This window comes from Neovison vison, chromosome 1 (assembly GCF_020171115.1).
Source record: "Neovison vison isolate M4711 chromosome 1, ASM_NN_V1, whole genome shotgun sequence".
Taxonomy (NCBI): Eukaryota; Metazoa; Chordata; class Mammalia; order Carnivora; family Mustelidae; genus Neogale; species Neogale vison.
In genome coordinates, this window is record NC_058091.1 from 222,848,285 (window position 1) to 222,863,871 (window position 15,587).

Below are 15,587 nucleotides of genomic sequence, written 5' to 3' on the forward strand. Positions count from 1 at the left end.
GCATCTCTGAAAGAGTTTGGTCACCTTTGGCATTGTCTTACTTCCAGTCTAACCTTACCCTGCAGCAGAACCAGATAGCTGAGAACATTCTGAAACTACAGACCTTGCCCCCAGGGAGAGGTGTGGGGTAAGTGATAACAAGGTACAGAGCTGATCCATTACAGCATTATAACCATGTCCCAAGTTATAATTAGAAAACAGATTATGTGTCAAACACTGGATTTTTTATAAATATTTTACAGAATATTTATTATATTATTATATATGGCAAAAAAGTAACAGGAGCAAGTGTCATTAATCTTTAGGTTAGTATGAATTCTATGGTGTGCATCACGTTTTGAAAAATAAGGACTAGCTTTTAAGCACAGAATAGAGCTTGCTTGTTTGCTTTGTTTTTAAAAGGGATGTTTTAAAAATTACAAAGTAAATGTTTGTTGCCTAATGTTTTCAAAGACTAGGGGAAAGTTTTATATTATGGACAGATAGTATTTTAGTTAAATTCAGGCTATACAGAAATAGATTTAAGTCTGAAAACTTGCATAGAAGACTATGGTATCAAAGAACTGCTAGATTCTAGTTTGCCTAGACAAATACAGGTTTAGCAGGCTTCTGTTTCTTTTTTCTTTCTTTTTTTTTTTTTTTTAAGTAAATACTCAGTGAAACTACAAAAAAATCAGAAAACATTTTGGAGAGAAAAGATAAGATTCAATCAAAAGCTGGTTGAGACAATTCACTGGATACTACGTTTAACTTTAGTGAGATAATCATACAATACCTGATAACTGGGCAATCAGGAATTTTGTTTGCAACTTCTAAGAGAAGGTGTGGAAGCAAGGACTTTGTTAGCCCTGTGTCTTTGCATGACTTAGTGATGCCTGTTTGGGTAAACAAATAAAAATGTCCTTTCTTCCCAGTCCCATGTCAAGTACATCGTGACTTGCTAAGCAGATCAGGGGCTGGAATTTAAATTCTGCTTATGCTCCTGAAACTAATAGGGTATAGCCAGCTAAGAGTATGTTGCCATCCTGGAGAGGAAGAGGAAAATTAAATTTGGGGAGTGTTGAAGTGTTGTCTAGTGTAATGGTGAAGAAGCAAACGTGCGTTTAGTGCGGAAACAAGAAAGGAAGAAGCAGCAGGTGAAAAGGGCAATAGAGAAAAGAAGTAGGAGAATAAAATGCCAGTTTTGCTCATTTTGCAATTTTACATGAGGCCATAGAAATCCTTGTGTCCTTCCAGCCTGCCTATCTCCTTTATGAAGAAGAAAGGAATGGGAAAGGGGAAAAAGAATTTTCTTGCTCAGCTTTCTTCTCACACTTTATTACAGATAAGAAGACACAACACAGTATTTATGGAATTGTCCTCTTTTGTAAGACATTTGGGGACGTATTTCTCTTGAAGTTAAGTGGCATTTTGGGTATATTTTGCAAATGAAAGAGAGAAGGCACAAAAGCCTTCTGCAGCTTGCCAAGGTCACCCTATTCTTTGGGACAAAACCAGGATTAGAAACCCAGTAATAGAAATGCCACTACAAAGTTTGTCAGCGGAAGCTGAGATTTCTTTCTATAGCAACTTTTATGCCCCAATGAATTATCTTTTTTTTTTTTTTTAGGTTTATGTACCAATAAAGAGTATTAAATTTAGTCAAAAAGAGATGCTTTTAAACAATCAGTGTAATTGGAAGTGTAGATAGTCTGGAGAATGTGCTAATAACATACATATCTCTGTAAAAAAAAATGTGCTGATAAAGATGCTAGTATTAATTTTTTTATTTCTTTGGAAATACTAAGATTAAAAATGCTGAGACTTGCAGCTTTGTGCTCTGGATTTATGTGGGATCCTGCTGGTTGCTTTTTAGATGGAGAGGATGCTTGATTAGTGTTAACACCAGGAGGCTGAAAACCTGTCAGGCTTTACATAAAAAATTGGTTGCTTATGCCCACTGTTTTTGCATGGTGTCAGCATTTATTACCTTTGAGCAATTTAAAAAGCATTACTCTTTAAACTCTCTACTATTCCTAAAAAAAAATTAAAAATTTAAAAAAAAACATATTTTATGTAATTTTTCCTTAAGAAATTATTCTTTTCTTTGGTCACTCTTTTCCTTTGGAATGAGAATATACAACTCCTACTGAGTTAATTTCTAATCAACACAAATTAAGAGCATTCACTGAAGGAAACATTGAAATCAGAAAAACAGAACAGCTGGTAAATTCTAACAGAACTGGTCGGGATATTCTAGAAACAGAAAGGCATGGGATCAAGTCTTCTACAGTTTCCATGCTATTCTTGAACCTCCTTAACACACTCTTGTTTCAGGGCCTTTGTATTTACTATTTACTTTTCTCACTGATGTGTAAATCACTCCCACCGTTTCTTCTAACTCTCTGCTCAAGGGCTACCTTATTGGAAAGAATGTCTCTGACCATACCATTTTTTAAAAAAATATTTTATTTATTTATTTGACACAGAGAGAGAGAGATCATAAGTAAGCAGAGAGACAGGCAGAGAGAGAGTGAGAGAAGCAGGCTCCCTGTTGAGCGGAGAGCCTAATGCTGGGCTTGATCCCAGGACCCTGAGATCATGACCTGAGCTGAAGGCAGAGGCCTAACCCACTGAACTACCCAGGCACCCCAAAACCATACTATTTTATAAAGTTTTTTTTTTTTAAAGATTTTATTTATTTATTTGACAGACAGAGATCACAAGGAGGCAGAGAGACAGGCAGAGAGAGAGGCAGAGAGAGAGGAGGAAGCAGGCTCCCTGCTGAGCAGAGAGCCCGACGTGGGGCTCGATCCCAGGACCCTGGGATCATGACCTGAGCCGAAGGCAGAGGCTTTAACCCACTGAGCCACCCAGGTGCCCCAAAACCATACTATTTTAAAAGAACTTCCCTGTCACCTCACCATCAATCCCCTTATTTTTCTTCTTTCTCACCTCTAAGTAGAATGATCTCCTGACAGCAGGGACCTAATCTGTTTTATTGCTTTATTTCCAGAGCTTACATCATATGTGACACATTTGCTGAGCAGAAGAAAGACATTTAAGGCCAGTTCTTAATGGCTGGCTTTAAGAGGACTAATGATAAGCTTATGATGTGCTCATATGAAAGCCGTCAAGGTCTAGATACCTTATGTTTAGGGATCAGATTGTTCAGTGTAGATCCAGAAGAAAGGGTTATAAGAAGATAGATTTGGGCTAAAAGTAAGAAAGAACCTGATAATTGCAACTGCCTGAAAAGTATTTGATTTTTCTATAGATGCTTGTACAGATTGCATGATCACTTTAGGGATAATTGTAGAGGAAATTGAAGCATCTTTTGCAAATTAGATTATAGTCTTAGAAGTATATGATTCTGTATTGACTCAAAAATTAATCACTGAATTTGGTCATTCTTCAAAGTGCTGCTGGACATACGTATCTATTATGTTACCATCTTAAATCAGGGTAAAATTCCAGGTGGCCCTGTCACCCCTTTTTGTAAATAAGATTTTATTAGAACACAGAACTGACCTTTCATTTGCATATTGCCTATAGCTTCTTTCATACCATAATGCCACTGTTGAGGAGTTGCAACAAAGACCGTATGGCATACAAGGTCTAAAATATTACTATGTGGCCCTTTACAAAAAACATTGGCCATCCTCTGCCCTTAACCAATAAACTGCAAAAAATAATACATAGAAATAAATAAATCTCTATTCAGTCTCCCAAATACCTCATCAACATCATCATCATTATTTTTGATTGTTATATCAGTAAATTTCCAACCATAATAATATAAACCTCTCTGAATATTTAAGTAGAGGGACTTTAATGGAAAAAAATGGTTACATAGATGTTGGAAGAGGCTGGCAAGCCCATAGATCAACATCAACAGGAAGATGCCACCACTCCCTCCATCCAGGGAGACCAAAGAAGAGGGTATTTTTATCGGAGTCTAGATGCTGGAATTATAGGATAGAATCATAGGATAGGGCTAGAGAGGGGAGGGATGGGGTAAGTGGTGCTATTACCTGAAGTTGGAATCACAAAAAGATTCTTCTGTCTATGGTGCTGCCGTGAGGTGGAGAGAAAGAAAGAGAAATACTCTGGGTTCTCCCAGTAGTGCCTTCATTGCCTGAATCATGGTCAGAAGTCAGCAGACACAGAAGACTGGGAAATGGAGCTTGCAGAGTTCATTCCCCAGAGATACAGAGCAGAGCAGGAGAAGGTGAGGAATGAATATAAGAATGCCTTGACCCAAGACCAGAACAGCTGTTAATAGTTATTTACTTCTGTCCTATGCCAGGTATGGAGCTAAACAGTTCACATGAATCCTCTCCTAGGAGGTAAATACTAGTATTATCCCTAGCTTATAGATGAGGTTTGGAAAATTGAGTGCATTGCTAAAAGCCATGAATTAAACAAAAGACCAAGTTAGAATTGAATCCAGGTTTGTCACACTCCAAAATTTTGCTGTTAGCCCTCTTGTTTTATAAATGAGGAAAAAAGTAGTTTGGAGAAGAAAAGAAAGTTGCAACTGAAATGACAGGAACTCAAGTTATTCCTATTAAGTTCTTATACATCTTAACAGAGCTAAAACTTTATGCTCTTACTGTAGCATTCAGAGTTCAAAGGAAGCTCCCATTCTGATGAACGAGTGTCCTTACACCCTGAAACTATCACTAAGCAAACGTTTATAGCCAGTGTACTCGGTAAAAGGGATTATTAGTTACAACTGCCTAAGAGTGTTGAAAGAGATTAAATAGATAATATATCTATAGGATTCTGAATAGTGTACCATAGAATGGGTACTTGCTGAATGCTTAGTAAATGCTAAGTAGCTGTTGTCATTGTTAATATTTTTATTATGCTGACCCTGAGTAGTATATAGATTAGAAATTTTATGAAATATTATCCAAGTGTTTTGTTAAACTATAATATCCTCCTGTCGGACTTTTCACTTTGCCTATATTTAGGAGACAAGATAGTCAAGAATGGGATTTTTTGTTTGTTTGTTTTTAAGTAAAATAGTTTTCATAATGCCTTAGTTTGTTAATTCAGGGCTTTTTTAATGTACCAGTGGTTTTCTATGAAATGTCATCTTTTCTTATTACTTCATAAATTTCTTTTGTCTACAATGGAACTATTCCCAACATACAACCTTCTCCTTCCTGTAACCATGGCTTTACTTCACTTCCTTCTTAATAGTTTTAACCCCCTAGAAATATTCTTTCTCACCTAGCTCAATTCCTATAATACTTTATAATATTATAAAAAATAATTACTTATAATACTTGTAATTGTGCTATACTCATGATTTTCCTCCTACACAAATCATGTGACACATGGATCTTTTACCTTATGGAGCACCTATAGGCCACCTGTGCTGTGCTGTGGTATAATCATTGCCTGAGACAGCACTGCTGTTCTCCCATTTGTGTCCCGTTTCTCCAGCTAGACTGAAAGCCATGCTTTGATGATTGTTTTAGTGGTTGGTGCTTTACAAATACTTAAGTTTTATTGGAAAACTTGTAATTAGAGTTCAAAGTAACTGTATTTTTTAAAAAATTTGATGATGTTTGCTTAAAAATTAGTCTAGCTACATGGCAAAGCCACCAACCACTTTCATCCTTGAATGGGAGTCCCTGAAAAAGTGTCTAGAATGGCTTTTCTTTGATGCAAAGATTGGCATGCGGTGAAACAAAACACCCCAGAAGTGTGTCTGTCCAGCATGATGCACTAAGTAGCCTATGTTAAATAGTCATTTTTCATTTTTTTTTAAAAGACAAGAAGGGTTATTTGACAAGCAGAATCATTGGGTTTGATATTGCAGTGTCGAACTTTAATGTGCAGAAATCATAATATGGGGCTCACAATGGAACGTAGACCTATTGACACTGTTTTCAGAATTTGAGGCTTTTTTTTTTTTAAAAAGATTTTATTTATTTATTTGAGAGAGAGAGAGAGAGAATGAGAGTGAGTGAGCATGAGAGGGGGAAGGTCAGAGGGAGAAGCAGATCACCAACACATTTCTCCCCACCCTCCCCACGCCCCTGCTGAGCAGGGAGCCCTATGCGGGGCTCTGTCCCAGGACTCCAGGATGGTGACCTGAGCTGAAGGCAGTAGCTCAAACAACTGAGCTACCCAGGCACCTGAATTTGAGTCTTTGGACTTGATATGGTAGAGATTTGAACCCCAAATATAGGAAGTAATGATGACCATATGACTATGTGCCCATTGTGATCTGTTGTTTTTGTAACATGCTTCAAGGGACCATTTATAATATACCAACCTCAGAAAACTATATAAAGTAAATGTAGAGATCCAAGGGAGGGCAGTAAAAAGTCCTTGACTGATCTCTGAGAGTTTAATCTACTCATCACTTATTCACAATTAAGAATTTTATCTCCTGACCTGTTTTATTCTTCCTTATGTGAGCAGGATATTTTTTCCATCAGTTTATCAAAAGCAGTGATTGTTTTAGGTGCTACAGCTATAGAACTCTAAAAGATAAGTCAAATTAGGTCATATTGCTCAAACACTGAAAGGTTATACTTCTAATTGTTTGTGAATTTGAAGATTGAATTTAGGATGGCCTGTGGTATTTGGAATCTAGACCTAGCTGCATTGGCAAGGTTTTCCTTTTTTAAAAAAAATCAGGTAGATGAAACATTCCAAACTTTTAGAAAACAAATAACCTTCTCTTCACCCTCTCAACATCCTCCTCTGCTCCCCACCCGACACATGCAGATGTTTTTAACCAGTTCAGTATTTTATTTTCCATCATGTTCATAGATTAAATGTAAATCTTAGTAAATCCAAATTCCTTGAATTTGAAGGTGTTTAGACTTGAGGACTAGCATTTGCCCAGTTCATTCCACATCTTAAAATATGGTTTTTGTCAAGGCCAGACAGTAAACAGCTATAGTAGTAGGGATCCAAACCACAATTAATAGAGCTGAATGTTGTGTTACAAACCTGCCTCTTGATTCCTTAAAATAAAGAGCTGGGAGTAGCTGTGGCAACTGGACCTTAAATAATGTTACCAAAAGAGATTTTGTGTTTTAGTTTTTTCATCTAGTTTTTAATATGTATTTACAATCCTGATGGATTGATTGCAAAGTGGACTATGACATGTATCTGACTATAAAGTTATAAGGAAACTGTCTGACACTTAATTTCATATAAATTACTTTAGTTATTTATTCTGGGGCTAAGATATAATTCAGACACATCAGTTTGAATACTGCTGTAGAATGAGTAAATGTAAAGTAAATGCTAGAGTTATAGCTACAGCATCAGGCAGTGAGCTAATGTGACGAATTCAGGCAATTTTAATTTTAGGGACAATGTCCCTTAGTTTTAGTATTTTTCAACAATCATACCATTTATGATTTTATTTTATTTTAGCCATGTCCTTTGGGGGCCCGAGATTTTCGAGAGAAACAGTGTGCAGACTTTGACAATATGCCTTTCCGTGGAAAGTATTATAACTGGAAACCCTATACTGGAGGTAATGTATAACCAGCAGAGCATTCATCATGCTTGAGAGCTTTGCAAATATAAAAGAATATATAAATACATACAAACACACACATACATTCATACACATACTAGTAGAAATCAGTGTTTGCAAATCAAAGCAGGATAATGCTTATAGTACTATACAGTTTCCCTGTAATAAAGTTTATGTTAGTAAAAATGATCAGAGATCATTTATAAAAACCTAATTCTATTTAACAAGGTACAAAAGTCCTAGAAAGGATATAAATCCAAATAATGCTTCTGAATTCTTGAGACTTTCTTGGGATAAATGGATATTACATTATAGCCATTTATAATCACTAAATATTTAGAATTATCACCCTGAAAACAACTTATAACAATATAAATCAAGCTAAAAGTGGCCAGGAAAACCTATATTCTTTCTTGGTCAAAGGCCAAGGATCTTCCAGTAGATTATTATTATTATTTATTAGTGTTGGGGATCATTTTTACCCTTTAATTTGGGCATGTATCAAACACTAATTGTTCAGTAAACACCAGAAGTTTTCTTGTATTCCCCAAATACAAATTAAATCTTGTTAAAATTTTCTCTTGGAGAAATTGAATGTACTTTTAAAAAATTTCTATTGTTTGTTTTTTATTCTACTATCTTGCCTTGAAAATTTTCCGACAGAGCAATATTAAAATAATTTTACATGGACAAGATTCTACCATTCACATTATAATATACTTTGTTACATGTCTAGTCATCTCTCCATCCATTAATCCATTAATTTTTTGATGTGTGTCAAAGTAAATTGTAGTCATTGCTATACTTTCCTCTAAATACTTCAACATGTATAACATTAACCACAGTTCAATATTTACTTACTGTTTTAGAGGTTAGATTATGTACAATGCAATGCACAATCTTAACTGTACTTTCCCTGAGTTCCGACAAATGCGCACACTGCAAAACCCTATTAACGTACAGAACATTACCATACCTCCAAAATTCTCATAGTCCCCATAGTGCTTCCCAGTCAATAGCTGCCTCTACCTATTTCTTTCAAGAGGCAACCCTGTTCTGAAATTTTTTTTCCTTACCATATATTAGTTTTGCTGGTGCCAGAACTTCATATAAGTGAAATCATGTCATATTTACTATTTGGGGCCTAATGTTTTTGAGATCCATCCACGTTATTGCACATATGAATAGCTCATTCCTTTTTATTGCTGAGCAGCATTCCATCGTAAAAATGAGTTTTCCCATCCTGCTCTTGATGACTGACCACCTGAGTTGTTTCTAGTTCTCAGCTGTTCTGAATAAGCTGCTGTGAACATTTTTGTAGCATTCTTTTTGTGAGCATATGTTTTCATTTCTCTTGGGTAAATACTTAGGAGTGGAATTGCTGGGCAATAGGGGAGGTATGAGTTTAGCTTTAAAAGAAATTGCCAGATGTTTTTCCAAAATGATGTACCATATTACAATCCCACCAACAACATATGAAAGTTATGTTCCACATCCTTGCCAACATTTGGTATTTTCAGTCTTCTGTTGGTAGGTGTATAATAATGTCTCAGTGCTGTTTTAATTTGCATTTTCTGATCATTGATTATGTCAAGTACGTTTCTATGTGCTAATTGACCATTTATAAATCTTCTTGGTACTCTTGTAAAGTGACTGTTCTAATCTTTTGTCTATTTTTAATTGGTTATTTATCTTTCTATTCTTGAGTAGTTATTTATCAGATAAATTTCATAAATATTTTATCACATCTTTGGACTTTCCTTTTACTTTTTTAATGTTGTTTAAAAATTAAGATTTTAATTTTGATGAATGCTATTTTTTCTTTTTTTTTTTCCTTTTATGGTTATTGTGTTTAGTGTCCTGTCTTAGAAGCCTTTGCCTTTCTCAACTCAAGAAGATATTTTCTTATGTTTTCTTCTAAAAGCTGTATGGTCGTGGTCTTTATATTTGGATCTATAGTCTAAAAATAATTTGGGGTTATGGTGTATATTTGTCATTTCAATTCTATTTTCTTTCACTTATTTGTCAACAATAGAAACACAATGAAATGTTCACAATGTGCAATGAAATGAAATGATAGCAGTACTATGCTAACACCACACTGACTGAATTATTGTAAATGCATAGTCTTGGACACAGGGAGTGTATGTTCCTCCAACTTTGATCTATTTTTCAAGAGTTCTTTGGATATTCTAGGTGCTTTGCGTTTCTATCTAAATTTTAGAATTGCTATTAATTACTACAGAAAAATATGCTGGGCTTATGATTGCTATCATGTTGAATCTATAGATAGTTGAAGAGGAACTGATAAATTAACAATATTATTTTAACATTGAATATTGAATTCAATAGTGAATTTATGAACATTATATATATATATATGCCGATTGATTAATGTTTTCTTTAATTTTCTTTAAGTTTTCTTTAATTTCTCTCAGCTATGTTTTGTAGTTTTAGGTGTTAGGTCTTGTACTTCTTTTGTTAAATCTATTTCTGAGTAATTTTTTTTGCAACTATTGTAAATAAAAGTTTAAACTATAGCATTTTCAATTGCTTGCTCTAATATCCAAACATACGTAGATTTTTGTGTATTAAATTTGTATTCTGTGACCTTCTTAAATTTACTTAGTTGTTCTCTTAAGAACAACTGTTAGTCCTAATAGTTGTTTTGTAGATTGCTTAGGATTTTCTTGGTAAACAGTCATGTTGTCTGGAAGTAGAAACTGTTTGTATCAATTGTTATGTCTTTTAATTCATGTTCTTGCCTTAATACACTGGATTGGCTCTTCAGTACAATTTGTACATATATGAGTAAATGTATTTTTTTTTGTTCTGTTAATATGGTGAATTGTTTGATAGATTTTTATGTCAGACCAACCTTTTATTTCTAGTATAAACCCCATGTGGCAATGATTTTTTATCTTTTTATATGTTATTGGATTTAGTTTCTAATTTTTTATTAAGGGTATTTGCATCTATTTATTTTAAGGAATTCTGAATTGCAATTTTTTTTTCCTGCCCTGTGTTTGACAAGTTTGGGTATTAGATTTACTCTGGCTTCTAGAAATAGAATCCCTGTATATTTTCAAAGAGATTGTAGGATTGGTATTACTTCTTCTTTAGAATAGATTTCACTACTAAAGCCACTCAGGCTTGGTATTTTCTTTGTGGAAAAAAAAATGTTACAAATTCAACTCCTTTAGTAGATAAAGAGCTATTCACATTTTAAAAAAATTTTTATGTCTTCAAGAAACTATGGGATACTCCCATATACCATTTCTTGACAGAAAATTGATCATAACATTCTCTTACTATCCTGCTTACTATCTATAGGCTCTGAGTGATATATGCTCTTTCATTTCTGATATTGATAATATGTGTTTTCTCTCTTTTTCTTGATCAGTCTTGCTTGAGGTTTATTAATTTTATTAATCTTTTCAAAGAATCAACTTTTGGCTTTAGTACTTTTCTCTTTTATTTTTTTCTCTTGTATTAGTTTTTGCTCTTATATTTATTATTTTTAAATTTTGGGTTTATTTTGCTTTTCTGTATTATCAAACTTGATTTTTTAAAAAATTTCCCTTAATTCAAAATCTTTTATCATTTACTTTGTGATTTCTCCTTTGACCTATGGTTTATTTAGAACTATGTTAGTTTTATTTCCAATTATTTGATATTTTCTAGATTTTTTTGGTTATTGATTTCTAATTTCTACTATGATCAGAGAATACTCTGTATGATTTAAATTTTTTAAATTAATTGAGATTTGTTTTATAGTACCATTTATTGTTTATGTTGGTAATGTGCTATCTATACTTGAAAAGGATGTGTTTTTTGCAATTGTTGGATACAGTGTTCCATAGATATCCATCACATCAAGTTGGCTGTTAGTGTTGTTTAAATCTTTTATATTCTTTCTTTTTTTTTTTTTTTTTTTGCTGTACTTCTTCTATCAGTTACTGGGAGAAATATGTTAAAAACTCAATTATATGGCTTTGCTTTCTTTTTTGCAAGTTTTTCAAGTTGCTTTTATTAGGTACCTATAAATTTAGGATTGCTTTGTCTTACTGTAGGAAGAAAAGAAGTATCTGAAAAATAATTTACAGATTTAATAATTAGCATCTAGGTAATTTTTTTTTAAAGATTTTATTTATTTATTTGACAGAGAGAGATCACAGGTAGGTAGAGAGACAGGCAGAGAGAGAGAGAGAGGGAGGGAAGCAGGCTCCCTGCTAAGCAGAGAGCACCATGTGGGACTCAATCCCAGGACCCTGAGATCATGACCTGAGCCGAAGGCAGCAGCCCAACCCACTGAGCCACCCAGGTGCCCCCAGCATCTAGGTAATTTTAAGCTTAGTGAATTTACCCTAAATTCATAATAAGCTTTCACTTCATAAAAGCTTTCACTTTTCACTGAAGGTAACTGGTAATGATGTGACCTAATGTTTAGAGAATCATCTTAAATCTCTTTTCAAAATAATAGCAGTACCTCTTCTGAAAACTCACTGTAGTTGAGTGGAGTGCCTGGATGGCTCAGCTGGTTCAGTGTCTGACTCCTGATCTCAGCTTGGGTGTTGATTTCAGGGTCATGAGTTCAAGACCTGTGTTGGGCTCCATGCTGGGTGTGGATCCCACTTTAAAACAAAACCAAAAAACCCCTCTCTGTAGCTAAGGAAGCTGAACACATCTTCTGAAATGAAAAAGGGTGAAATGTATTCTTATTATTATCACATAGTATAGTAGTCTAAGGAATACAGCCATAGTATTTATATGTTCTACATATCAAATGCTACCTTACATAATTAAATTGTGTTAGAATTGAGTAAACAAAAGTCATGTTTTCTTTTTAAAGCCTGGCACATAAAAAGCTACAATAAATTCTAAAGCATTACAGTAAAAGAAAAAAATGGGAAAAGAACTATACTAGATAGTAATGAAAAAAATCCCAGTAAAGTTCATTGAACTTTGAGTAAGTTTATTTATAAGAATCTTACAAAAATGAATATAAATACCTTGATTATTAGTTTAGGAAGAAATTATTCTACTTATTACTTGTTATATTTGTGATAAGGAGAGCAAAAGGTATCATTAACTTAAGTCTAATAATAACATATCAAATTATATAGAAGTTCTATAACCTAAACATTGAAAATAGAAGCAAACGTGGACTTAGGCCAGAGGAGGTAAACTGGCAGTTCAGGAACCAGTCTTTACTTACATAGATGTTTTCATCTCTAGTATTTTTGAAAACTTTGAATGAGTTATCAAAAAACATTTTTTATTTTAAAACTCTAGGTTTCCATCTTCTCATGAAAAAACAGTATTTGACAATATTGGGCCATTTTCTTGCATTATACAACAATCAATTATAATAATGATCTTTAATGCAATGTTCTTTCTAATTTACCATTGTCTCTACCACTCATTTGGCTTGTCTCTTTGATTTCACATACCTTCGATGAGATTTGTAATTTCTACTGAAATTAAGCATGTCATTTTATCCTTCTGCCTTATTTTCATTGTTAGAAATGATCTTTTTTTATTTCAAAGAGAAATTTTATCAGCATGAGTAGAATAAAAGCAAAATATTTTAAGCTTCATCAAACGAAAGTTGGACATAAAGTGTTTTTAAGTCATAATTTCAATCAGTAGTTACTGATTAGAAGTAACTTTCTCATGCAATGTTTCAAATAAAATAAATTAATACATATTACACCTTTCCAATATATTATGAGAGTATGATATTATTCTGCTTGTTTTTTTTTAATTGCTACTATTTATGCCTATTTTTCACATCAAGCTTAAGAAATACAAATTTCAGTGACAAAATGAAAATGATGTAGTTCTTCTATTCATAAATAAAATTAGGTATTTTTAAATTATTTGTGTTTAATGCTATATGTAATTATCTTTGATTTTGTAACAAGAATTATTCAAATTTAATGCTATAATGAATTTTACCTTTGATTTGCTTATCTCATAAAAACTTACCTCTACACTAAAGCCACATTCATGGAATACAGTTTGTTTAAAGTGGGTAGTAATTGAGAGGTTTGGTTTTGTTGTTGTTGTTTTAAATAACTACCATATCCTTGCTTTAAGTAGAGTTTTTGTATCAGCTTCAGTTAATAAGTGACAAATGTTGTAGAAATTTCCCATTTGCTATGTGAAGTTATTGTGCCAAGCCTCAAACATTTATTTTCTTAGTTTTTTAAAAGTTTTTATTTATCCATTTTTTTCAACATTCAGGTACCTCCACTGTGTTCCCTTTTGACCTAAAATATATTATTAAATATATACTGGAAATACCTGAACATATTAAACCTTAAAACTGTTCAACAGATCTTCTGTCAAGTTGCATAAACAATGAAAATAAATATCAAATTTTAGCAAAAGAGGGAAGAAACCTACACATCTGGGTATATAGTGAGTGAATGATGTCTGTATGAATTGTAAATTTACTGTGGTTAATATGGAATCACTGTTTCTTAAAAGAACCACTCCATTTATTTCTTTTCTGCTGTATTTGTCCAGGTGGGGTAAAACCTTGTGCATTAAATTGCTTGGCTGAAGGTTACAACTTCTACACTGAACGTGCCCCTGCAGTGATTGATGGGACTCAGTGCAATGCGGACTCTCTGGATATCTGTATCAATGGGGAATGCAAGGTTGCTCCAATTTTGAATTTTACTCCTTTGGTTGGGGGAGGGGGCGGCTTTTGAGACTTTTGTCTTTTTTCTCAGATGGTCGCTCCTAATTAATACTATGCTCAGTTTTAATAAAGAGAGCTACATTTTAGAGAAATTCAATTTCCAATCAGGTTAACAATACACACCGCTAAAGGTAGACTAGCCTATTCATATTCAAACATTATGTAGATATGATTTATTTTGGTGTTCCAGTTATGTATGTACTAATTGCTAGAGCTCTGAATATATTTTGGACTTTGATTTCTATTATTCTGTTCCATTTATAAACAGATTACAAAGATGATAGGAAGAGAGAGGGAACAAGGATTTAGCTCATATTCATATGGCTACCACATGTTTTCATTGGAAGGTTGTTTAATACATTTCATAGCATAATTTTTCCTCGAAGTGTGAAGCAGCTATGTTCCTCCTACTTTGTCTCTTTTTGAAGCATGTGAAGCACAGTGGTTTTCATTATAGAGTTAGTCTTTACCTTACTAAAGCATTTTCTTTAGAGAATTAGCCAGACTAGTTGAGAATTTTAAGAGCAAATCCATGCTATTTTCCTAGACCTGTGTATAAAACTTAACCATAATAAGAAAAGCCATAAAAACCACTGTTCTCATAACTTTTTTCACTGTTTGTTTTTACTTTATATTAAGAAGAAGCACAAAACTAAGTCTCAGAAACAGAGAAAGAAGTGATAAAAACACTATCTGTTTTGTGTCATAATTTCTTGTGGAAGTTTCTGTCCTTTAGGCTACTTGATTCTCAATATACCTGATGATCCTGTGCATGTGTGTTATTTCTATGACAGCATTAAAATTCTTGGGGGTAGCAAAGACAAAAGTACAGGTTTTATTCAGAGATCACATGCCTGATATCAATGGCTAAAGGTCATTATACAAATTCAAGTGCCAAAATATGTACCAGAAATATATAAAAATCCATATTTCTTTGATTAAATGCAAAACTGAAAGGTAGAATTTCAGCTCCCAAGATCATATACTTGCCTGTCCTTGTTTTTATGACAATTTTATTCAGCTGGTGGAAATAGGTATTCTTTTTTAAAGGTTTACCCTGTTTTGAATTCCGTAATTAATCCTTGACACTAACAATTGGATATCCAAAAGCGTCAGTGATTTAGAAAGGTCAAACCATAATGCTCAGTCACAACTCCTGCTGTTATAACCCTATGTAGGACAACAGGACAACATAGTATTTTTCTTAATTCTTGCATTTCTTTCTTTCTTTTTTTTTAAGATTTTGTTTATTTATTTGACAGAGAGAGACACACAGCAAGAGAGAGAATGCAAGCAGGGGAGTGGGAGAGGGAGAAGCAGGCTGCCCACTGAGCAGGAAGCCTGATGTAGGGCTTGATCCCAGGACCCTGGGATCAT

General features: G+C 33.7%; 1 protein-coding gene across 2 annotated transcripts in view; it reads left to right on the forward strand.

Annotated features, from left to right (window-relative positions):
• The window catches only part of ADAMTS6 (ADAM metallopeptidase with thrombospondin type 1 motif 6), a 294,254-nt gene that overhangs the window by 216,927 nt on the left and 61,740 nt on the right, over nt 1-15,587 (forward strand). For both annotated transcript variants that reach the window (XM_044268162.1, XM_044268174.1), the window contains exons 15-16: nt 7,393-7,495; nt 14,033-14,166. In XM_044268162.1, the coding sequence (XP_044124097.1) occupies nt 7,393-7,495; nt 14,033-14,166 (237 nt within the window). The remainder of the gene's footprint in view (nt 1-7,392; nt 7,496-14,032; nt 14,167-15,587) is intronic.